Raw genomic sequence first — 25,857 nt, 5'->3', positions numbered from 1 at the left:
ATTCTCTGCAGACAATACCTTACCCCTGTCCCTAGAGTCTCAGTTAAGGTAAAATAATTACATATAGGTAATAGGGAAGTTTGAAGATGCTCAATACTCAATTAAAAATATCAGCAATAGTCCTGAGCACTCAATTTTTGGAAGAACAATCTCAACATTCACTTCCAGTTCTAAGTACATTTAATACATTTGGATACTCACTGCCATATTCATTCTATATCAAATAAGAGCAACAATTTTGAAGAAAATTTACTATTTCTCTGTATGATTTAATCTTTGATTAAAGTGCAAAATTTAGTTTGATTTACTTAGTTTAATTTTGGAAGTGGAAAAACACTACAGTAAGCCTTCACTCAACAAGCTGTTTGCCCTGTTGTTTCAAGAATACCCAAGAAAGACCTCATTCATGTGCAGGTTTTCTAATACTGTCCTCTGTGACATCTGGAAGCACAGTCAACAGGGATTATAGTTTGCTTTATAAATGAAAATAATTAAATATTTTATTCAGGCTGACAGCAGAGTCAAATGTTATGGACTGTTGTCCAGGAAACTCAGGGAACTGTAAGTCTCTAGAGGAGTCTTATTTTAAGTGTTGACTTCAGTTTCCTAGTACATACCTCCTGAGCCCTTGTAAGCTCTACTGTGAAAGCATGTGACCTACAATTAAGCAGAGAGCTGAACAGCTGTGTCAAGGACTAATTCTATCTGCACACAGATAGTGATGTTAAAAGTAGGCATTGGCAACAGGCATTCAATATTGATACTTTACTAATACAGTGCTGAACACTTGGCAGGACAGCTTGAGGCCACAGAAAGACCAAGAAAAGATTAGTTCCTAGTGAAGGATGGTTTAAAGCACTGGAAAGTGGGATTAAAGTGCTTTACAGATTACCTAAATTCTTTCCTAACCTTGCAGGTTGGAAGTATAAGATTTTATTAATGCTAAACTATGTCTTATCACTTGTATGGAATAAAGCAATTCATTAGTAAAACATACAAAATTGTATAAGCAAGTATGAAATTGTCAAATGGAACAGAAAAAGTGAAATACAAGATAGCTTTAAAATTATCTACGAATATGATCTTTCATTCTCTACAGTGAAATGATGTGATGAGCTTTTCATGATAAGGTATATTTTGGTTTTAAAAACAAAATCAAATCAGCATTCTTACATTATGAAGCAGACGTAGAGTAACAAATACTCATTCAGAACGCCAATTAAACCTCCGCTGTGAAAAATGCTGTCCATAGCATTCAAGACAGCACTAACATAAAAAGATGAGTTTTACTTTTCATCTCTATTCTGTTAGCTTCTTCAGTGGACAGATAATATTTGAGAAATGTTCTGTGTAACTTCTAATACTACTCCTCTAATTTATTTCTTTATCCTCTTCATATGCTGTAATATTTCAGTCAGACTAACTAACAGTAGTTAGACCCTCACTGAGGCCATCAAAATGTTCAACTGGTAAGACTTGGAGACAATCTTACTGTTCAGTGGTTTCTGGGCATCTGCATTCCCTTCTCCTTCACATCCTGAGGGCTGGTCTTCTACCTTCACAGCTGTCTTTTTCGACCTTGTCCTGTCATCTTCATCTTCACTATCTGCTGTGTAAAGACTTCGATCTGTAAATGGACGTCTCTCGTCTCTTCTCACAAGAAAAAAAAGTCATGTTACTCTTAAAAACCTTAAGCAACTGTTTTCCTTTTATTATTTACAACACACTCTCAAGATATAACAGTAATGTTGTCTTATGCTCATCTCTTCATTCTGAATTGTAGGTATTCCCATTTACTTCCTATGTAACTGTCATTTCCATAAGGATACAAGTTTAACACCAGAGTACTTTTAATGAGAAGCACTCTAATAGACAGATACATAACTTTTTCTACTTTGAAGCATTCCCTTCAGTACAGACCCCACTGAGCCAACGGAATGAAATGCTGTAACAAAGGAACATGCAAAGAATCCCCCTTCCTCTTCACTCCCTAACTGTGGCTCCACTAGGGGACAGCAGACACAGACATTCCTTCTGTATTCCTAACCTGACTCTTACTGGTAAGAACTTAGAGCTCTACAACTAGAAATATTAACAATTAGCATACTCCAGACCATAATGACCAGGAAAAACTATCCACAATCAGTCCTTTATACCTAATTATTCTTCCATTTGACAGCAGAAGGCGAAGATCATTGTCTTTCGTTCTCCATTCAGGTACTGTAGAAGAGGGCTGAAACGGCTTGTTAAACCTCCCATTCAGTTTTGAGCTTGTGATATCCTAAAGAAGTAAAACCAGTTTTGCTAATTATTCATTCCAATGAATTCAATTGTTTTTCTGCACTCCATAAAAGATCAAATTCATTACTAGGATGGTTACCACCTGGATAAGCAACTGAAAAAAGCGCAGACAAAACATGTTGGGATGTAAAGAACTTCAGAAGACGACTGCACCTTCTCCTTCCTTGAACCATCTATACTCTCCTGAAGCATCTAAAACAAATACAACTTTCCTATAATACTCCTTTTATGTTTCCTTTGGAGAAATACCAATAGAGACAGGCCAGCTGAAAGATGGGCTTGGAACTGCTACAGCAACTCCTGGATTGGGTATGTGCTTCTCTGAAATTAGTATCTCAGAACTGATTTAGAGCACAGCAAAACATCAGTAATGAAAAGTAACCTGCCATAAGCAGAACTTTTTTAGCTGAAAGCAATTTACATTTGAGATATACTCTGAAGCAATCAGCAATACAATTACGTCCCAAACTAGGACCATGTAAAATAATTTTTCTTTTTTACAAATCCATACTGATAATGATCCTTTTATTTCTACATTGAAGGACAATGACTGATACTCCTAAACATTTGTTCAGGAGCAATGAACTGCATGGGTTAACTATTTGTGGTAAATTTTAAATTCAGCTTCATGTCTTTAGGGGCTAAATGAATGTCTCTTGTTCCATGCGTTATGAACACCAACATAAGGACCCAAATAATTATATCTCCACTATGACAGTCCATCCTGTCCCAACTAAATATGTCATAATTTCTTATTCTCAGAAAGCTACTTATTTCCATTCTCTTAGCCCTTCAGCTTCTGCTGCTGTTCTTTGAAATAACATCATCAAACCTCAAAAAAAAGTATTTTTCAAGATACTACATTTCACTCATTTGCCTCATGATACTTTTGCAATACAACCACAAAGTCCTCAGCCCCAATACAGAGACCAAAGGTAGCCTGAGGCTTACTGGTAGGTAGGTACAGTAATAAAGGAAATAGGAACATGACCAAAAAACCAAGGCTAATCAATTATAGTAACTGAACTATAAGAAACAGCTATGTAAAAACACAGAGAAGCAAGCTGGCTCAGAGCCTCACCAAGCCAAGGATTTCCAAGTTCCCTTTCCTTCACAGAACTGATTAAAAGTACCACTTGACAACAACATCAGACCTAATTCAAAAACTGTACTTGAAGTGGGTAGTGGATTCAGGGCACCCTCGGAAACAAAATGTTGAAGGAACCTCCACAAAACAATTATCAAGGAAAAGAGATATTCCTACTGGGAAAAATCAAAAGAAACCAGAACCAAACCTATCCATATCTCATATGACAAAGAGTTCTACTCTGTATTCCTATGCATCTTAAAACCATTTTCTTTTCAACATAGATTAGAAATCTACTCTGGTTTTGTTTTTCCTTGCACATGACTTCATACTTGCCTCTTCCCATGGTGACATCTCCAGCCTTTTCAGTACCTCCCTAGTGTGGAGTTCCAGGATGTCCAGATTAGAAGGAGTTTTGGTAGCATGGTCTCGCAGCTTCCTCACCCTTCGTCTGGAGTGGTGAGGGGAAGCTGTCTCATGTGAAGATCGTGAAGTTGGAGACACCCCAAGAATTCCCTGAGTTTTAACTAATTTGCTGTTTTCCTCCTGTAATTAAAAGCACTTTTCAGAATAGTCTCAGAGGAATAAATCCACATGCTTAAGTGCTGCTTCTTATTAATCTAATTAAATGTAAATTATGTAAGGAAAATTGTTAGACCTTTTAGAGAAATACTACATATTTCATTTGGATTTGATGTCCAAAGTTTAGTTCTACTGCACACCTCTTTCCCATTTGAGGCTTTTGTGCTACTCCACAACAGTAGTGCCAACAAAACACAAGGTTTTATTCAGAAAGGCAGCATAGGATAGACATGTGTTGTACACAACAGATCACATCCCCTCAGATCAGTTCTCTTCACATAGAAATATGAGAATTTTTCAAGAATCAATAATCACTGAGGAATAAAGGAGCAGAACACTGGTATGGGAGAGAATTAAAAAAACCAAAACAAAAGGGAAACCCTCCCCCACTGACTATGTAACAAACAGCCACAAAACATAAAAGTGAGCAGAAGAGATGACAACTGGACCTGAATTAACAAACAAGTGAATAGGAGTATGGAATATGCACAGAATTTCAGATTAAAATCTCTAACAACACATTAACAGTAATTATTTTAAGTAGTTATAAGTAACTACATTTTAGAAATACTAACCTACAACTGATTTCACCATTAAAATCTAAAAATTAACAAAAAGTACATAAAGCGTTCACTATCCATTTTCTTTATCTGAAATACCCATAGCTTAGTATTCCCAACAGTTTTCCTCTTGATGTTCTATTATTAAATGAATGTTAAATAAATTAAAAGGTGAATATGGTCAAACAGAAGCATAACTACTATGGAGTTCCCTGATTCAAAGATTTATTTCCTGCAGGCTTACGTAGGGTTGCCTCCATTCTTACCTCTACAGAACGAATCACTTTAGAGAGCTCTTTGATGAGATGCCCAGGCCTAATGTTGTCTGGAATTTCAAAGGCATGTTCTGTTACAAGCTGTATGCAAAGGGGGAAGAAAAGATACTTAGCTGTTTTGGTTTTTTTCCAGATAAAAGCAGAAATAGTATGAAATAAAACTACAAGGGGAAAAAAAATAAAAGTAAAAGAAAAACCAGATTCATTTCTGTAATAATGACTCCAAACTGCCAGGACTGATACACACACAGTAGCTTCCAGTCCAAGCTTTAGTAGTCAGCAGATATCTCTCAACGTCTCCAAGAATCCAAAGAAGAGATAAGACAAAGCCATACTGACAACCACTTAATTTTTTTTTACCCTCAGTACAGTAATCACCTATTTTCCCTTTACCATGGTCAGTATAGAGCAATACTTCTGACATTCATTAGAGTCACAACTTTAAAAACATCTTAAGACTAAGGCAATTTCACCCCAACAAAAATTAAATCGCAAGAGCAAATCAAGAATAATCATGAGTAACCAAGATGCAGGTTTTGAGACATCTTCCTGACATCTAATTCCTACAAGTTACCTTTTTAGCTTATTTATAATGTAGTAGGTTGGAAAATGCAACTCAGAAAAAATACCCATTTTTTAAAAAAAAATGCAGAAAGCTGTAAGAGTTTATGTTCTCTTTAATCCTCTGAAACTATCAGAGACAGATTTCATATATATACACACACACAACAAAAATCCAAACATTCTGCAGTTAGATGTAGCAAAAAATATTTTGTATGTAGCTTAAAGGTCCCTCAAAACACTTTTACTTAGGATTAAACAGATAAAACATCACTTAACACACAAGCTAGAATGACTGACATGAATTCCTGTAATCAACTATTTAAATGGAAAAACATCCCAAACACTTTCAGCTAGCCACATTTCAAAAATGAGATTCAGCAGCAAAATGATTGCTAGAAGCAATTCAATACTGTATGTGCATTTCATTGAACCTGGCTTCCTCTCAGTCATTAAAACAAATGCTTTCTCCCCCTCCCAGAAAAACCCAACATCAACATACAATCATGATATAATCATTCATTTCAGTGCCTCTAATTCTACAGGGAAGATTAAATCAGCTGCTATTATTTACCATGGTTCGTTCTCTGAATGTATCACCTCTACACATTCACCCTGGAGAAAACAGCACCTCTGTCACTAAACCGTATAATTTTTCCATCAAGTTGTTGGTCATTTTAGGACCATTCAGTCCTTCCTACTTCCCTCTTTCAAAAGAAGATGAGTTTGAAATTCTCTAGAAAGTGGCACGAAACAATCCTCTAAGATAATTCACCTACGTTGGAAAGACATACTCCATGACACAAATGTGAAACCTCATGAGTAGGGCTCTCATTTGGGGAGCACACAGTTGTCATTCCTTTTTCAGAAACTGTCTGAAATCCTCAGCATGAGCAGACCAAACAGCAAGGTACAAAGCTCCTCCTGTCCTCACCTGCCTACAGCTACAAAGCTATCACCCACAAGGTCTGCCGCATAGACAAGACTGGCTCGTGTACAAGGCAGTAGCCAGAAAAGATGGATGCAGGGTATGAAACATGACAGCTGGTGGACAGCAGACAACACTGTGGCTAAATCACTGATGCTCTGCACTTTCCTCCCTGTCTTGGGGTGAAACCCACAACGGGTGCGTCTGCTCATCCAGTGGTTTGGGAATACTCACAGGCCTCATTAACAAGCATTCGGAATGCAGCAAGTGCAATTGATTTCTCTTCCACAGAAAAGCAGAAAACCTATCACATTCCACATGAAGTATTAATCAAAATACTTAGTGGGCTACTAGACAGTATACAAATGCTACTATACTACAGCAATCTAGAAAAAAGGAATTTGAATCCGATTTCAAATCACAATAAGAATTTATATAGGCTATGTTTGATCTCAGTTCAGTAGCCTGATCACTTAGCTTGCTTATTATCCATGCCACAGATGCAGAGATAGCTTGGATTCACACATGGTTTAACAGCTTAGGCCCAGCATCCTGTAAACACTACTATATTACACATTAGCAAGCTTTCATTCTGAACAGCAGAGACCAAGAGACACTGGAGAACCAACTCAGAGGGTCACCAGAGCTTCATCTGGGATCAGTAATGCTACACAGGCTGGACCCCAGCACATTCCACACATAAAAACCATTTCTGCATTTGCACCTCATGTTTACTTCCACAAAGCTCATACTGTTGGATGCAGCATTGTGCAATTGTCGTAAGTGTTGTATAGTAAATTCTCTTACAAGTAGAACTTGTGGGCAGAAAGAGCTTTGAGAGATCTCAAAGAGCCAGTTCAAATCATCACAGGCAGCAACAAACCAGAATTAATACCCTCAGTAAGAACCAAACCGCCTGTCAGTGAACAGCACTTCCCAGGAGCACCAGTTCCAAGAGGGCTTATAAGCACAGACACATGAAAAAACACATGGAGTTAGACCAGACCCAGTTCTGTGCCAAAACAAACAAGCTTTCTTGAAGAGAAGAGCACCAGCAAAGCCAGCACTGATGGCATACTTATGATTTCACAAGAGTCAATCAATGTTGAGCAAGGACAGTATTCAATTGAAGTTAATATTCCTCAATCTGAATCTAAACCTACTCTTCAGCAGGTGTAGCTGAAATGTGCTTTCCAAACCACTGACATGAATGGAAGAAGCTAAACATCATGGCATTCCATCCCTCCACTGCCTCAGCCTAGGATTGACTACATAAACACATTTCTTACAAAAAGCCCCATCTTATCACCTTATCCTCTGGCATTCTTATCCCATCCTGAGGTAAAAAGCAAGATTCTACTTCAATCAGCTACAATACTTGAGCTTATTAAATGGTCTAACAGACTTTATTAGCATCATGGAATATAAAATTGTCATTATGATTCTTCCCCAAATCAGCAGTATATACTTTCAATAGACTTTTCCAGTACTCATTAACAGATAAAAATAAACTTTAAAAGGGCATAGACCTTCACTTAGTTCTAAATCAAAACAGAGCTCACCAAAATAGCAAACAACACTTATACTTACTTCTTTTTTCATCCATAACTTTAAAGCAGTAAGTAAAGCCTTCACTCCTTGCACTAAATAGCTTGGAGGCTGGAAACCATCTTCCCTCAGTTCTAAAAAGGATACAGAAACCAATTTAGAAACACACTAACAGCGAAGACCTTCAGTATACCCTTCTACCCGTCTTCTTCTACCCTTCAGTCAATAAAGCCGCCATTGTGCAACAGCACAATAAAGGAAAAATTGTGCAAGCAAATGAAACTTGACATCCTGCATTTACATGCATACTGTAACAACAACAATGACAACAAAAAAACCAAATCCAACCCTAAAGTGCTTCTACATAAAACCTTTTCTTAACTTATTCTTGTGTGAATTAGGGTTAGTTTACAACATACTTAAAGGTCAATTAGGGAAAAAGAACCCAGATCTAAAATACAGAATGAAAAATAACATTTGAAGAAAAAAGACAGTCTTACTTCATTGAGAAATATTTTAGTCAAAGGGGACCAGCAGGATGTGGGATGTATCTCTAAATTAGAATTCGCATTGCTTATCTCCATACATATGCAAATGGCTCACACTAGCATACTTCCACTTCCCAAACATTTTTTGTCACCCTTCCAATTATCACAGTTCCCCCTCATATGGTTTACATCATTTTTCCTCCCAAAATCAAACGGGACAGGGGGTGGAAACCACTCTGCCACAGAAGCTTCTCTTCTTAGTGAAGGAAGATGGTGTTCCCAAGCAATTGCAATTCATTTTCACTCTCTCTTTTGCTTCATGGGGGTAAAAGAAGTAGAGAAAAGACAAATCCTCCATAAGCAGACAAAAGGAGATTAAAACCTTTCCTCATGTTCCTGACAAATATTTCCACTTGTCAGTAGCAAATGGATCAACACTAGAACCATTTGGCTCATTTTATTCCCTTAAAAGAATACACTAATAAAACACCGTTCTCATGGATAATGTATTAGGAAGCTGGCAGAAAAAGGAAGGTTCTGTGAGTAAACAGCTGTTCTTCTCTCAAAGGCCTCCTACTTGTTAAAGGGTATGAGAGGTACTGGCAGCAGAAACCTTCCTGCCCATTAGCTGACTCAGTTGATAAAATTTTAAGAATACAGTGCAGTACCACAGGCTGAATTTTTTAGATGCAATAGAAACAACTGCATGAACTGAAAGTAATTCAAATTAACGAGTACAGGATGCATTAACAACAGCACAAATTGCCTATTTTGAAACCCCAAGAATTAAGAAAAATAATTTAGGTGAATGCAATACTTATGATGAAACACTTTCTGCCAACAAAAAGTCAAAATCAAAATGTTTGTGACCCTGCTGCTATTTTATAAAAAGAACCAGGAAGACATGCTGTGTTGATTTTCCTTACTGACCTGAATTTCATATAAAGTACTGCTAACAGTTGGACATCACCATTATCCTAATACAACCAAACTAGCATCATCCTTTATTCATAAAACAATGGATTCTGACTAGCAAACACCTAATTCATGTGAGTCTTGATGCCAAAACCCAATATAACCTTCACCCTAGCCACGGAAACATTCATTTTTATTTTTTATGATGAGTTGATAGGTCAGAGCATTGTTCAGCAACAAAACATCTGCTAAACCAAAGATGAAACATAACATGAGAATAAGCTTCACAGCCCTCCCCTAAAACACAAGCCACCAGAGGCTCCCAGCCTCTGGACTCAAGGAGTCATGGGATAAAAAGGGGAGGGGGAAGAGTGGGACAAACAGACACAGCATATAGTTAGCTAGATCTTACAGAAACATACGTGTTCCACTGCTTTTCCAGCAGGAACACAGCTCCTATGTCTTCTGACGAGTTTGTAAACACTAAATATGCATGAATGAGACAAATCAACGCAAGCTTTCAAGATAAAAATACTCTTCTTGGAAGGAAAAATTTTCTGCAAGTTTGTTCTATTTGGCAAGATTTCTGAGTTTCTCTAGGCTCACCCCAAGACTTTAAATGCTCACTTAGGAAACAAGTGGTGTTCAAGGCTTTAATTTGCTGAAAGGAGAAGAGATAATTTGTAGAAGTGCATGAAAACTTCTGTGTTCAGCTGTGAAGCCACCAAGAAGAAATCCATAGATGTAAGTTAGTGGGATCATTTCACAAATTTGCTCAAAGGAAAGGCTATTAAAAGACATTAAAAGATCTTAACTGATATGAAAGAAGCCTGAGAAAAAAAACTAATGCCATGGTCCATTATCACTTAGGAGAAAAAGAATTATAAAAGCAGATACATGTGCATCTCTTAAAACAAAACAAGCATTACCTTTCAATGTTTCCAGTAAGTTTTTGGCCACAAACCAACAGATGGCTTCAAAGAAAGGAAATTTGAAAAGATCTGGGGTTTTTAGTCTCTTCTCCATTTCATAACACCTGAATAAATGCAAATATTACAAAACATGAATGTTGTAATTATCAGATTCATTATTCAACTATGCAATCATTTAAATTGACACAATGTCCAAAATAAAATGAAATAAAATAACCATGGCCATGATAAATAAAAGAAGTCAAGTACCACATAGTTAAACCCCAACAAGACCACAGACAAGATTGAACTCTGGTCTCATTCAGGCTCTGACCTTATCAAGTTTGACTGCGGCACTTCTAAGAATAAAGTTGGACTTCATAAAACTAGGATACAAACCCAATGTGTGATCTTTTAACAGATGGAATTTTATCAGGATTCCACTGTAATAAATAAAAACAATATGTTTAGAAGACAGCTCTACATCTTGGACAAAAACTAAATACAGCTGCCCTTAGAGCAATGCTGACTTGAGGATGCTCATTTCAACTCAGTGTCGCACACCTGGGCTTGCTTAGTTTTGTTTTACTCACTTACACTAATCTCCAAAGTAGAGTTTTTTCTCTTTTTTTTTTTTCCCTCCTTTTAGTCACTTAAATTCTTGCATAGCCTTCATTTTGCTTTTGAAACAAACTTTGCAGAAGTAAAATAAGAGAATGTGCTTGATACATTCTAACTGAAAATGCCACTATTGTCTGTTAAAGAGCCTGTACCAATTTGATCCTGGTTAAGCGCATGAAGAAAAATCTCTATGAAAAGAATATCCTACTTACTGGGGCAAAAGTACAGGAAGAGCTGAGACTAACCTGAGCTGCATGCCAATGTTGAGGTTGTGCAAAAAGTTTCCTCCAAAAGCCATACAATCCTGAGATGTGAGCACAGCGTGAATCCAGCCTGAAACGACAGATTGTGAAACTTAATACATACGTATGAATTATTCTAAGACTGTTTTTAAATACACATATAAGTAAAAAGGCTGTTCCTGAAAGGAAAGAAAGCAAATGAATTTGTATTCTGTGCTAGGAACAAGTAATATAAATTTTAACAACATGTAAACTACAGTTTCAGAAATCTGGTGGAACTGTAATTTTCTGAACAAGTGAAGCTTAAAACATTTACCACTGGGAGGGGAGGTAAGGATGCAAAGCCAACTTTTCAAGTAAAAATTCCTGAAGTTTTCACTCCGATCCACAAATATAAACAACTCAGGAGGAGAAAAATATAATGAACAAAAGATCAAGTCATAAAAATAAAACAAAATTATATGTCTTTCAATATTTACATGTTGCTTACAGTAACCGGGCTGTATGCACAACATAAAGTCATTTAGCAATACTGAAGTTTCTCAAATAGAAATGCAGAAGTGGTCCCACAAATTTTCTAAATACAGTCATTCTAAGTCAACTGAAATTATGATCAGTTTAAAACCCAGTCTAGACACTCTATAAAATTTGTCACATAATTGAAATATTGTCCTTATGAAATCCACTATTCAACTTGGTAAAGCATGGCCAACATCATGCTATCGATCTAGCTAATTACTACTGGATAATTTCAACTAAGTACACAAAAGAACACATTACACGAGCTTCCTGATTAAAAGAACTTATCTGTGAAATTTATACTGTGGAGCTCTAATGCAAATAAATTACAAGTGACTTTCTTCTGTCAAGATCTTTTTTCTGATTTTGCATGCCTACAGATGATCTTTGACAGAAGATGACTTGGACAGACATTTGCAGACTATTTCATGGCTTCACTGAGTGTAGGCAAGATGTACAAACACAGGAAGCTTCCCAATTAGAGAAAAGATCAGACCAAATCACAAACAACTATGTATTACAAACTAGCATACAATCCTAATTCAGCTAATAATGAACAGTTTTATGGTATACCTGCATCAACTAAAGGCTTTGATTTTTTTACATTCCTTCTTGCTATTATTATGCTGCACTTTTGATCAAGGTCTACATAACAAGGAATGAAAATTCGGTGTAGACCACACAGCATATCTTGAATAATACTTAACTCTAAAGAGCCTCCCAGTAGATGCTATTCACCTACATGCAAGATTAATTTTAGATCAGAAAACTACTCTGAACATATTTCAAAGATTATAAAATAATTATGACACCCTCTAGCATCGGTGCAAGCAGAAACAGCAAGTGGTTTTCACCAAAGATCAGAGTTGGATTTTTTTCAAAGTCTTTACTCAGTCTTACACAATTTCCAATTTTTTTAAACACTTGGCTTGAAACCTGGTTGAATTTATTGGTTTTTACACTGTACTCCATCATATGTATATGAAAAAGTATGTGTGTATACACATACATGCACATGTGTAGACACACATTTATATTTGAAAGTATCATTTTTTTATGTGTTTACACACTGAAATACAGTGAGAGCTCAGATTCAGCTGATTACTGAGAAAGCAGTAACTATTTTCTGTGAGTCACAATAAAATTCTTCATTCTGTAATTCTGCTTTCTTTGCTCATAGCTGTATGAACTTAGATACATGGATAATTAATGCCATCTCTTGCCAGAAAGACACGGTTTTAAAAGCTCTACTGCTCAGGAATGTCAAGAGCACACAGAGGTGCTCATCAGGTAGTACTTATTCTGCACAAGCTGTGAACTAGAACAGTAAACACTGAACCTCACAGGTACAGAACCGAGCTATGAGAAAAATGCAGTAGTCTAGAAAGTGCACAATGGAATAACATACTGCACATAATCTTCAAGGCTTCTTCCAGAAGTAGAATTGGAAATCATTTTCATGCTCCACGCATTTAAAGCTTTCTTTCCCCAAAAACAGGGGAAGACAGCACCAGTACAAATTTTTAATAATAAAATAATAAAAACCATTTATAGGGATAAGTCGGATAAGCAAAAATACAAAAAACTGGCAGTCAGTTTATTGGCAAAATATGGTTTGATTTATTAAAGATTTGTAAGTTTATAGATTTGGGAGTTTGGGTAGGGTGGGGTATTTAGTTTGAAGGATTTTTCTGTGCTTTCTTCTTTAATAAAGAAGTTGAATTGTTTTGGCATTTCTCACAAAAGCAAATCAAAAAAACCACCCAACTTGTATTTTTAATACTCTAGCCTGCAGCATAAGAAGTTTATGTGATGTTGTTGTAATAATTATGCCTAGTAGGCCTTGCAATACTGAAATCTGCAAAAATAAAACTGTATTATAAAATTAGAATAAGAGTTCAGTCTGGATACTTATCAAATAGTGAACAATCTGTGCTCTATTAACTGGAACTACTTCCCTGATAATCAAATTAAACTTTAATTTGTTGTCTTCTAATTGGGTAACAAATACCCTTTCGTTCCCTGATAATTGTTATGGCTGTCAGCCAATCTTAAAAGCTAATTACTTGTTCTGAAAATCTAAATTTCTAATTTTTTATTATTCTCTCATCCATAATTTTAGAGGATACCAAATTTTGATAATGCAATTACTTTATTATATTCATAATTTCTGGTGATTAAACATGCTAAGTCCTAACAGTTAGGGTAAAATCTTACCTGTTGGAACAAATAAAGTGTGTCCTTGCTTCACAACACACTTGTAACACTTGTCAACCTTGTCCCCAAAATATACTTCACTCTGGGTGACAGACGAACTCCAGGACTCATAGAGAGCCAAATTTTCATCAGTGGGCTTGATCAAATAGAATATCTTCTCACCCTATTAGACAAATACATCAAATAAATAAATTAGTATTCTCCTAGAGGTACACTACAACCTCTGAGTCATTCCTAATGAAGTCACAGATTGACCGAAATGGCAAGCATTCCATCTTCCCACTATGGCATGTTCAGGCCTCCCAGCCCAGTGCCTCACAACTGCAATCCACCAAGAGCTTAGACACAGCACATGAACCAGTTGGTGTCTTGTGATTTAAAAGAAGTAAACAAACCAAGCAAAACTTTTCACTGGAGTATAAAAAACTCCAGTTTTCATAAACAATTTATGGATATGCACACACCTTCCAAATGAGAAAATGTAAGATGAAACCACTTCGCCACTTCTATGATGTACATGTGGTCAAATTTGTGAGAAGAATAAAAAATTGAGTAGGCCAATGATCTTCATGCAATTATTTTTTTTCCTACTAAAACCTCACTATATCACTCACAAGTCTACTAAAGTGATCAGTCAACCAATTACAGTCTACAAGTCACCAACAGCATGCTAAAATAAAAGCATAAAAATCACAGAGTCACACAGAATCACCAGGTTGGAAGAGATCTCCAAGATCATCGAGTCCATGCCCTAACACCTCAACTAAACCATGGCACTGAGTGCCACATCCAATCTTTTCTTAAACACATCCAGGGATGGTGATTCCACCACCTCCCTGGGCAGACAATTCCAGCACTTCACCACTCTTTCCATGAAAAACTTTTTCCTAATATCCAACCTATATTTCCCCTGGCGCAGCTTAAGCCCGTGTCCTCTTGTTCTGTCAGTTGCTGCCTGGAGAAAGAGACCAACCCCACCTGGCTACAACCACCTTTCAGGGAGCTGTAGAGTGTGATACGGTCACCTCTGAGTCTCCTTTTCTCCAGGCTAAACAACACCAGCTCCCTCAGTCGTTCCTCATAGGTTCCAAGCCCCTCACCAACCTTGCTGCCCTCCTTCGGACACGTTCAGGTGTCTCAGTGTCCTTCCTGAGCTGAGGGGCCCAGAACTGGACACAATACTCGAGGTGCGGCCTCACCAGTGCTGAGTACAGGAAGAATGACCTCCCTGGTCCTGCTGGCCACACTATTTCTGATACAGGCCAGGATGCCATTGGCCTTCTTGGCCACCAGGGCACACTGCTGGCTCATGTTCAGTCGGCTGTCGACCAGCACCCCCAGGTCCCCTTCTGCCTGGGCACTGTCCAGCCACACTGTCCCCAGCCTATAGCGTTGCAGGGGGTTATTGTGGCCAAAATACAGGACTCGGCACTTGGACTTACTAAACTTCATCCTACTGGACTCTGCCCATCCATCCAACCCTGCCAGGTCTCTCTGCAGAGCCCTCCTGCCTTCCAACAGATCGACACAAGCTCCCCGCTTAGAGTCATCTGCAAATTTACTAATGAAAAACTCCATACCCTCATCCATGTTGTCAATAAAAATATTGAACAGAACCAGCCCCAGCACAGACCCCTTAGGGACACCACTGGTGACTGGCCGCCAGCTGGATGCAGCACCTTTCACCACCACTCTCTGGGCCTGGCCATCCAGCCAGTTCTTAACCAGCCAGTTCTTAACCCAGCAAAGAGTGCTCCTGTCCAAGACCAGCAATTCACTTTCAAGCTCCTCCCTCAGTGTTGCAAGCACAAAATTTCATGCAGGTGATAATGTCACAACAGAAGGCTACACACTGAATAACTTTTGCTTCATATGGTCATAGTCATCCTAGAGGTGGTTGTACACTGGAACAGGCTCCCCAGGGCAGGGGTCACAGCACCAAGCCTGACAGGGCTCAAGAAGCATTTGAACATTGCTCTCAGGCACATGGTGTAACTCTTGGGATGTCCTGGGCAGGGCCAGGAGTTGGACTCAATGATCATGATGGGTTCCTTCCAACTGAGCATATTCTGTGACTCTGTAAATCAAGAAGCATTCATACCCAGAGAACGTGGTACCAAACTGATGTTCCTCCAAAATCGATATGAAAGTCAGTATAGCTGTCCTGGACACCCATTAAGCAATACTTCTGAACAAAAGGCTTAGGGAAGACAGAATCATCTGGCCAATAATTTTCCACCCACGAAAGCTTTCTGGCAATGTCTGGTACTTCCACTAATTCAGACATCCTTTTAAAAAACAAATAAACAAAACAGAACTGTTAATATAAACAGGAGTAAGCACACCTCTTTTGAAATGACAGCTTCCTACAAAGACATTACTTATGAACTAATAAATATGTTTTATACCCACATTACATCACAGTAGCTGTCTACATAAAATACACTTCCTCCTGTCTTTCCCACTACAGGCATTATATTCCTACACATATTATTCAGCTCAGTGAAAACCACTCCCTACATTCAAGGAATTGAAGTCAATACTCACTTTGTGTCCGAGAATTCCAGGCTGATCACATTCAATACTTTGGGTCGGTCAGGATTTGTGAAGTATTTAATGTAATTATGGAGCTTCATTTTACTGTCTGCTTGTCTTGCTACATCTATGACATCTATCACTTTGTCACCACCTGTGAAAAACAGGATTACTTTTTTAAGGCTATCACAGATAAAAGACATTTCAGGTATTTAAGAGAAAATTTACTTTTTTCCAGTCTTTATCAAAACATTTCTGCAGAAAAACTCCACTACTATCATTATTCTCTTGGAAGAGAGATCAGTATAAACCAACTTTTTATTAAGTTTAACTTTAATTACTATAATCAACTATGGACAGAACTGAAAACACTCTAAAAATAAATCCCACTCTAAAATAACCCCCTTTCCTGGGGTTAACCAAAAAGAAAGAGTAGTATAGAATGGCTGCATCTGTTTAAAAAAAAAAAAAAATTGGTTTATGGCTGCAATTGCTAAGAGTAGCATGGAGAAACTTATCAAGGCAGATCTCTTCCTCACTTTTCCTTTCAACCATCACCAAACCCCTACCTTCCTTACATACATACATAACTTGCAAATAAGCAGTAATTTCACTGAATAATTATCAGGGGTGTGATTCATTTCTGATGACAACAGAGGGGGTTACACACCGTGTATTCTGAAGTGATACATTTAGAGAACTAGACAAGCCAAAGACTAACAACAACACTATATTAGCCATTGGTTTATGGTCATTTAGTTACACAATGACCAAATTTGACACTTAATTCTGGAATGCTGGAAACATGCCTAGATGTACATTATAAACATATTTGCTTTAAGACTCCAAGTTTGTATCATCTTGATAAATTCCAGCTGAAATAGTACTTATTCCTTTTTCTTATTTTTAATTTCAATAATACAAAGGTAAATCTGGGGCATTCCTATTTTTTTCCCTGAACTGTAACACTTGGCAGGTCAAAATGTATGTATAAGGATGAGACAATCAAGTTTCTCTCCGAATCCAAAGAGGCAGAAACCCAAAAGAAAAGACTCAGAAATATCACAGTGATAACTAATCTTTAAGGCAGAACACATTACAATTTATCATCACAATGGTGACAACACTTGTGGTGCCTTTGTAAAATATTGATGGACAGAAAACCTATTTTCAGCACCCATCATTACATTAGGTGATCATGAGAATACACTCAGACTTCTCAACTGTTCCATGTGTTACAGGAAATGTCCTGCTGCAATTGGCTTGGTCTCTGTCTGTACTGCATGCTTACATGAAGCTGGCACAATTACAGACTGATAAGAGATCTGATAAGAAAGAAGTGGTTCTTGGGAAGCCCTAGCTTTCCTGGCAAAGGATGCCAAGGTAGGACATTTTTCAGGAAGATTTAATTCAGAAAGGCCAATTTACTGAGTCCAAAACATTAAGTTTTGTCATAGCCTAACCAATAATTAAACTTATTAATCCTAAGAGTGACTAATTCAATTCCCATTATCCTTGGTTTACAACATGTTGCAGAAAAAAACCCAGCATCTCACATATAGCTTGCACTGAAATTAACAGGTTTGAAAGTTGAGAAGTAAGGCTGTAGTCCTATCACACATCTACCAAACAGACATACACACACACACACCAAAAAAAAAAAAAAAAAAAAAAAAAAGAGAGAGGAAGAAAAAAACCACTCCAAACCACAGCTTTAATTTTACTCTCTGCTAGTCTTGAATTTAGAATAAATATTTAGCACTCTGGAAGCTCTTATAATCATGCAAGTGTTTATTTTAATTTACAGACAGGATCATTTTAATAAGTACTCCAGAGTGACTCTTACCTACATAGCGTTCCACATCTAAAACGGAGAAAGTCGGTGGAGGAAGTCTGAGTCCCAGACCATCTAACTTAGGAACCATAATGGGAACATCAAACCCATGTTTCTCCAGGTATCTTTGTGTCAGCTGGCTTCCATGCATTTTCAAAATTACTTCATCAGCACTGGTGGAAAAAAATGATGCAGTATTAGCAGAAGAGCATCCTCCAAGCACTACTGAAATAAAAAAAGTCTCAGTTTGGGGGAGGACAGATGGGAATGGCTACATCTGAATCCAAAAGAAACACACAGTACTGTTTTATTACGCATTTAACTAAAGACAAAATAAACAACCTCAACAAGCAAAGAAACTTACTGTCTTGCATAATCTGGAAACTCATAATCCTTCTATATGACTGAAAAGAGTAACTTAAAAGGATGGGGAAAAGAAATTCTCAGAGGAGGCATTAAAGTACATTTTGCTAGTAACAACCACCACCAGCAGCTGCTCTAAAGAATTGTTAAGTCATTATGTTTCAGTGAGATAGCCAGCCAAGCTCAGGATCAAAGTATAACCATGTTTCTCTGCTTTCTTCTAAAGCATGTGAGAATGGGTAGACTACCAGCTCATGTGAACGTTCTACGGTACTTGGAATGGAACTGAGAACTCTTCCTGAACTACAGGAGTAGACAGGCAATATTCTGACAGTAAGAGCACAAACACAAAACAAAACCAAAAACAAACAAACAAACAAACAAAAAAAAAAAAAAAAACCACCCCACCCCAAAACTCTAAACCCCTCAGACTGCCCTGCAGCAGTCCCAACAGACAACCCATCCCAGTGCAAAACTGAACAGGAGAAACTACTGCATGAAAAGGCAACTGTACCCATCTGAAACAGGGATGCACTGGGAAGAATTCCAAAGAATGCACTGGGAAGAATTCCAAAGAAGGAAGAAGTCATCCTCAACCTTCACTTTGTGAAGCAGAGAAACATCAGTCACCTCCCCTAAGACACACTCAGATGACATTTCTCTGTGTTTTCCAACCAAAATATGGAAGTAAGGTTCTGTACCTTGGGAAAGAGCGAGCCCGCAGCTGTTTAACAAAGGTCCGTGTTCCAGCCTGCACTGGTTTGGAACCATCATCTGGCTCTGTGTAGTCATGTCTGTGCCAGTTTCTCCTCTTCTTCACTACAAGTTTCAGAAGGATTAAACATGGAATTAGTTAAATCAGACGACTCAGATTAGCAGTCATCCCATCAGTCAGACAGACATGCCTCAATCACATTACTGTAATTAACAAACCTTATTTCTTTAATCAGGTAAAACTCTACCTATTTGCAACAAAAGAAATCTGCAGGACACAGTACTCTCTATACTTTTATAGCTCCTTCTATAAGAGAATCTCAGCGCACACTATACACAATTTAAGATTCCATATCCAATCCAACACAAGTAAACAGGTGCAGCCTGAAAGCTGCACAAATCTAAAAAATCAGCAACAAAACTAAAAATTGTAGTTGAATTTTTTAAAGCTCAGACCTTTTTTTCTTAATCAACAAAAGGATGACACCTCTTGAATAGCCAGAGACTTCATTTTACATATTCACACAAGGTTAACAAGACTTAATCCCAGTGTGCTATCAACACCCCATAAGTACACCCATATCTGATAATATTACTGCTATTCACTACCATTTCCATTCCTTATGCCTCCACAATAGTTTTGTATGCAAACTGTTTTGGGCAGGTGTGATCTTTACAATACATGTAGCAAAGGCACTGCACTCCAAAACATACAACCTCTGAGCAGTTTGAAGCTTTTAATGCACTGCTACAACATATTAATAAAAAACAAAGGATAAAGTCCTATTACAATTTCAGGAATCCAAAACTAATAGTTCAATAGCAACAACTGCATTTCTAACAGCTCCTTATACCTAAAGGGCCAAGGAAATTGAAACACTAGACATTCTCATAAAAACTTGTTGTGGTGATCTCCCCATGACAAACGACAGATACTCAAATGAAAAAAGAGTATATATACTTTCACAGAATCATAGCATGGTTGAGTTGGAAGGAACATTGAAGATCATCTAGTTTCAATATCCTGGTATGAACAGGGACACCTTCCACTCTCCCAGGTTGCTCAAAGCCCCATCCAACCTGGCCTTGAACACTCCCAGGATGAGGCATGCATCACTTCTCTGGGCCACCTGTGCCTGTGTCTCACCACTCTCACAGGAAAGAATTTCTTCTCTAATCTAAATCTACTCTCTTTCAGTTTAAAGCCATCATCCATTGTCCTATCACTAAAGACCTCAGTAAAAAGTCATTACTTATAAGCCCCGTTTACATATTGGATGATTGTTCTGTAAAACATTGTGAGCTGTATGTAGCCTCCCCATTTGAATTTTTTGACCTTGAGTGAAGGAGAGGACAAAGTGACTTATGATATCATGGTTAACTTAACTGCCTGTCCTCAAATTTTCATAATTTCACGACAAATCATTTCATAATGGGTATTTTATTGATTCAGTTTCATCAACCACTCATTTTTCGTCTTCATTTATAAAGAACACAAGCTTACAGCCTTGAATGGAAGCCCTTGGTGGTATCATCTGTTTGTTAGTACACTGCTCTTTAGAGCACTTTCCCTCTCTACAAACAAACCTACCTTTCTCATCCTCAAACTCTCAACAGGCTGAGAAGCCCAATTAAGTCATCAAGAGGTGCCTCTGCAAAAGGGACCACCATCTCATCATTTGGGAAACAAACTCCTAGAGTGGTGAACTTCCTACCCTTCTAATCTATTGACTTGCCAGCATATCACTTACAGTATTAAGAAACACACTAAGGGTCCAGTAATTTTAAGGCTGCATTTCAGTTTTTGCTAAAAAAGCCAAATGCTCCCCAGCTAGACAGCTGCTACTGGAAGACTGCCCCAAGAAGATTTACTGACATCAGATCTATAATTTAACCACTAATATTAAACAGAAATTTAGTTGTATATATCCTGAGGAAACTCAGAAGAGGAAAAAGCTGATGTTATTTGTCAACAAAAGTAGTGTTTTATAATTGTCCGCCAAACAGCCTGAAATGTAAATACAACATCCAGCAAAACCACTGCATTAATACAAATTTTAACTTCATGGAAGAGCTCATTCTTAAATTCACCTAAGTCATGACATATCCAAAATGTAAAAAAGCATTAGCAATACTGGAAACACAGCTCACTGAAATAGGAAGCTGGGGATGTATGAGGGGGGGAAAATAGTTTCTAAAAAAGAAAAAGAAATTGCTGCTTCTCCAGAAAAAAACAGTTGGTTCCACAGGAATAACAGACATCTTATAGTCATTACACTTAAGAGGGAATAATTCCTATTGATGTGCTGTTTCCTACAGACATAACAACATGGACCCTTTAGAAGACATTTAAGAGAATAAACTGACATTTATAGATCTTTGCTAACCTGAAAACCAGTGCTGCTTAATGAGCCAACTATCCAAATACTGTAAAACTTCATAAATAATGAAGACAGGTTTATTAAGTTTTCAAAGCTATTTTCTCAGTCATAAATAATAATACAAGAAATTAGTGGCTAATACTAATTTTCAGCAGAGTAGTTCCCCATAAATTCACTGCTGTTACAACAGCTCATTAAAATTGTAAGATGATACAGCTGCTTAAGAGATTTTATAGCATAGAAACACTTTTTAAAGTCTGTCTTTCCAACACTTACAAATCAGAAAATAAAATCATTCTTTTGCTTGTACTTGACCAATGTACATCATCCTTTCATGAGGGAACACTGAAGAAGAGGAAACAGTAATGAAAACTTTCTCTGCTTACGTATCTCTTAATTCTAGAGCTTTTTTAACCCCTTTAGACATTACAGAAACAACTGGGAAAAAAAAACCACTTTAACTGAATGGATCCTAATGCTCAAATTAAGGAAGGAACCAGTGTTCACCCTTGGTGTTTCTAAAAATTGAGGCAAAACCAGTTGTGACAACACTAAGAACTACACAAGACAGCTGCAGGGAGGGTGAGAAAAAGAAAAGTGTGTCCTGGAAGTTTTAATGAAAATTAAGTGTAAAGATTATGTTTTGTTTTGGTTTTTTTTTTAATTACCTTCCTCATACACTCAAAACAGTGGGCCAATAACTGTCTCTGCTCAGGCAAACACTCTTCCCTGCCTTCTCTCACTACTGGACTGTTTCCCTCAGAGACCACCATCTGCTACACTTCAAATGGAGACCATCAAGAGATGTACACATGTACAATGAGGCCGCAAGCCCTGGAAGGGGCACTGGAGATTCCCAGTGACCAAAAAGGCACGAGAAATGTTTGCACAGGAAGACTGAAAAGTTTTAAGGAGCACACAGTAAATCGTAGAATACCCTTCTAAGGCCTGGTACAACATCTCATATTCTCAGCTCAGAGCAAGCATGGGCATTAATACCAAAAACATATTGGTTGGAGGGTATTTACAGAACTGAGAAGGCAAAACCATATAAAGAAAATAATGTCTTGACAACCACAGTCTTATTAGGACTTATTGAACCTTGTGCTTTCCCAAAGCTCTGGACATCATAAGCTGGTGAAACATCTGACTCACAGATTCATGCAAATAGAGCATTTTCAGACTTAAGGATCACTGAGAGAACTCTGAAACTAACAAAATGAATACTCTAAATCGAACAATCTAAAAAAAACCCCTCCACAGTATATTACTATTTTTTTAATTGCTGTTTTCTAAAATTATTTTGGATTTTAGGATTTATCATTTTATACACATGGCTGCTTACTAAAGGTCTTGCAAAATTGTTATTTCAAATCATGAAGAGGATTTTTTTCTTTTAAATAGATGAAGGAATTGATTAGTCAATTTTATCTTTCCATCTAACACTCAGTAGCTTTCTTTTCATTATTGGAACTTTTACATAATCAATTTTGTAGGATACTGAAAGTACCCATCCATTTGTACTATAAAGTATGTGTTTCCTGTATATTTTAAGTAAATTTTTTGCACTACCTCATTTGATTATAAATTCTGTTGCAATCACAGATATATACTTGCCCTCTTAGCTGAATTTTTGTCTCTTTGAAAACTCTTAGACAAAGTTGTTTTAGAATATGAAGCCGTACATTAAAATGCCTTTTTTACTTACATACATAATTTCATATGACTGAACTGGAACATGAGACATTATCAGTCTCTTTAAAAACTGAAGGAAGTAGGGCCCAAACTACAAATTGCCAGAGATTTGATTCTGACAGCTGAGAACAATTAATGAAATTCAATGTGAAGACATATTTAATTATATCACCTCTGTTTGGGTTGGTAACTGACATGTCGAAGCTTCTACTAAATCTAGATGATCTACACACTTGAGGCAATATGAAATAACAAGGATAATTTTTACCACAGATTCTTGTCTTTTTGAAAAGACTTCCAAAACAAAAATCCCTCTTATCTCACTGTCAAATTGCTGCAGGTAAGACATCACTTACACTACAAGAAAGGTTATTTTACAGGCATCAGGGTGAAGCAGACTAGTTCCCACTAATCAAGAAGAGAAAAGAAATTTCAAATTTCAAAAAGAAATTTCAAATTTTGAAAAGTTTGATATGATCCCTCTTCTCTTCCTAGTCCCTCTATTACACAGAAAAAAAGAGACAGAAAGGTAAGGAAAAAAATGGCTGTTGTTTGTATTCTGACTTATAAGACAAACATGCAGTTTTTGAACTGAAAATGACCACTGGAGTACTAAAAACTACAACTACATAAACCAGCATTTATCTTACCTTTTAGCTGACAGACCTTGAACTCATATATTACAGAAGATACATATCATGCAACATGTATTAATTAAATCAGCAATTGATGCTTAACCATTTTGTTCATACCCCACAAGACTATCACTGATGGTGGTTTTAAACTTATTTCTAAACGTAAAGTAAATTCAGATTTGAAACTATTATATATCTTAAGTCAGCATTGACTATAAAACATTATGTGGTGTCTTCAAGGGAAAAAACCAAAAACCAAAAAAAAAACCAAACCCCCAAAATCAACAACAACAAAATCCACAAACAAACCCGCATCAGAAAACACAAATGACCATGGCTCAGTGCTTGGAGGGTAAAGACACATTGCTTATACTTTTTAGGTCTGAACACAGAAATTTAATTCATGGTTGGAAAGGTGACATTTATTTTTAGATTTTTCACAATACTGTTTCTGCTTGAGAAGGGAAGACATGGGGGGAAATCTAGGGAGTCCAATAAAGCAGTAACCTTTCAGTAGTCACCAAAAGAAAATATGTTTCAATTTTCCACTGCAGATCTCTACAGCAAATTTATCTACTGAAAGGAGAACCAAAGAGATGTCTCTTGTTGCTCTGTATCAGACTCTTCTGGCAACTCATTTTGACCTTGTTTATAAATCAGAACCTGAGATTTGGAACTGTGTAACTTTCAAGGACATAAATGGGGGAGGGGGAAACAAAATCAAAAACAAACAATGAAAAGCACAAACAAACACCACTCATAGGATGTTCATATTCTGCTTTCACTTTTGGAAAGTTGTGTTTGACTATTGTGGCACATAACCTACAACCATCAAGAAAGGAAAGACACCTAACTTGTACATTTTTTCAAGGTTGCCTACTTAGGTATTTATCAGAACTTTGATAATTAAAATACAGGAACCTTGAAGCCATCTTTGTATTTTCCTTTTTTTTTAAAAATGATGATTCCCTAATTTTCATTCTCTCCCTCTCTGCCAAGTCCAGAATGTTTTCTACTAACTCTGTGCACTTTGATTTCTCCAATCTATAGTCGTGCATTGTATTTTATTCTATCTGCATCTCCACATCAGGGAGGCTTTCAGGATGGTTTGTTTGTTCTGTGGGTTTTTAATCAGCTCAGAGTTCGTCATGTAAAACCAGTACCTTCTAAATAATCAAATTCATCTTGAATATTCTTCTGAACAGTCCTTTGCATTTGTACGTGGAGAGAAAACAGTCCAAACATGTAAGATGAAATCTGAATAAGCCATACTTACTTAGAGAAGGTCCATGGAGAATTGCACAGTTGGGACAATGGTATAGATCAATGTCAACAGCATGGTGCTCCTCTACCCCAACGCAGCTGGAATAATATTTTTTACATGTTAATGAGAATGCACACAGGGTTTACTTTTCAAGCTAAAAAATAATTAAATCTTAGGCTTTTATCAAAACATGCTTACTCTACAAAACGATAATGAGATACCAGATTATCTCAACTACTGGGTTGCCACATAAATTTTGAGTAATAATTTATCACTGAACACAGAATGCCATTAAAAAAATCATAAACAGGAAACAAGAATCAAATTCCTTTAAAAATAAGCAAATCCGCAATATATATACACCATTGACCCCAAAACTTTGATCCTAATTACTGGAAACAGTTTATACAAAATAATTCAAGCAATTTTGCTCACAGAAGCTATGAGTCAAGAAAAAAACAATCTCAGGTTTATGTGCTGTTAATTTATAGAAGATATAATGGATATTTTTCTTGTCTTGCTTTTTCTTTCTGTAAAAAGCATGTAACTGACTCCTACCCCCCAAGACAAATTAATGAAGAATACTTTCATGTTCTTCTTGAAATCTTTACAATAGAACTGGCTTTGTAAGCTACACAAGTGACCACACAAACAACCTAGTAGAACTGGTTTGGGCTGAAA

The 25,857-nt window shown here is 37.1% G+C and overlaps 1 protein-coding gene across 1 annotated transcript in view; it reads right to left on the bottom strand.

Moving 5' to 3' along the window:
- The window catches only part of LOC121672762 (lysine-specific demethylase 7A-like), a gene marked incomplete at its 5' end in the record, with an annotated part of 37,258 nt that extends 11,946 nt beyond the window's left edge, over nt 1-25,312 (bottom strand). Inside the window, 13 exons of the mRNA XM_042045569.1 lie at nt 1,493-1,650; nt 2,157-2,281; nt 3,725-3,934; nt 4,797-4,886; nt 7,885-7,976; nt 10,175-10,281; nt 11,023-11,110; nt 13,756-13,918; nt 15,857-16,043; nt 16,303-16,444; nt 18,137-18,297; nt 19,189-19,306; nt 25,189-25,312. Of these exons, the coding sequence (XP_041901503.1) occupies nt 1,493-1,650; nt 2,157-2,281; nt 3,725-3,934; nt 4,797-4,886; nt 7,885-7,976; nt 10,175-10,281; nt 11,023-11,110; nt 13,756-13,918; nt 15,857-16,043; nt 16,303-16,444; nt 18,137-18,297; nt 19,189-19,306; nt 25,189-25,312 (1,765 nt within the window). The remainder of the gene's footprint in view (nt 1-1,492; nt 1,651-2,156; nt 2,282-3,724; nt 3,935-4,796; nt 4,887-7,884; nt 7,977-10,174; nt 10,282-11,022; nt 11,111-13,755; nt 13,919-15,856; nt 16,044-16,302; nt 16,445-18,136; nt 18,298-19,188; nt 19,307-25,188) is intronic.
- Between the last annotated feature and the right edge of the window lie 545 nt (nt 25,313-25,857).

Source organism: Corvus kubaryi, unplaced genomic scaffold (genome assembly GCF_017639235.1).
Source record: "Corvus kubaryi isolate FWS band 111438036 unplaced genomic scaffold, C.kubaryi_AGA036_p1.0 64937, whole genome shotgun sequence".
In the NCBI taxonomy this organism is placed as follows: Eukaryota; Metazoa; Chordata; class Aves; order Passeriformes; family Corvidae; genus Corvus; species Corvus kubaryi.
This window is presented reverse-complemented; position numbering and strand designations above follow the sequence as displayed.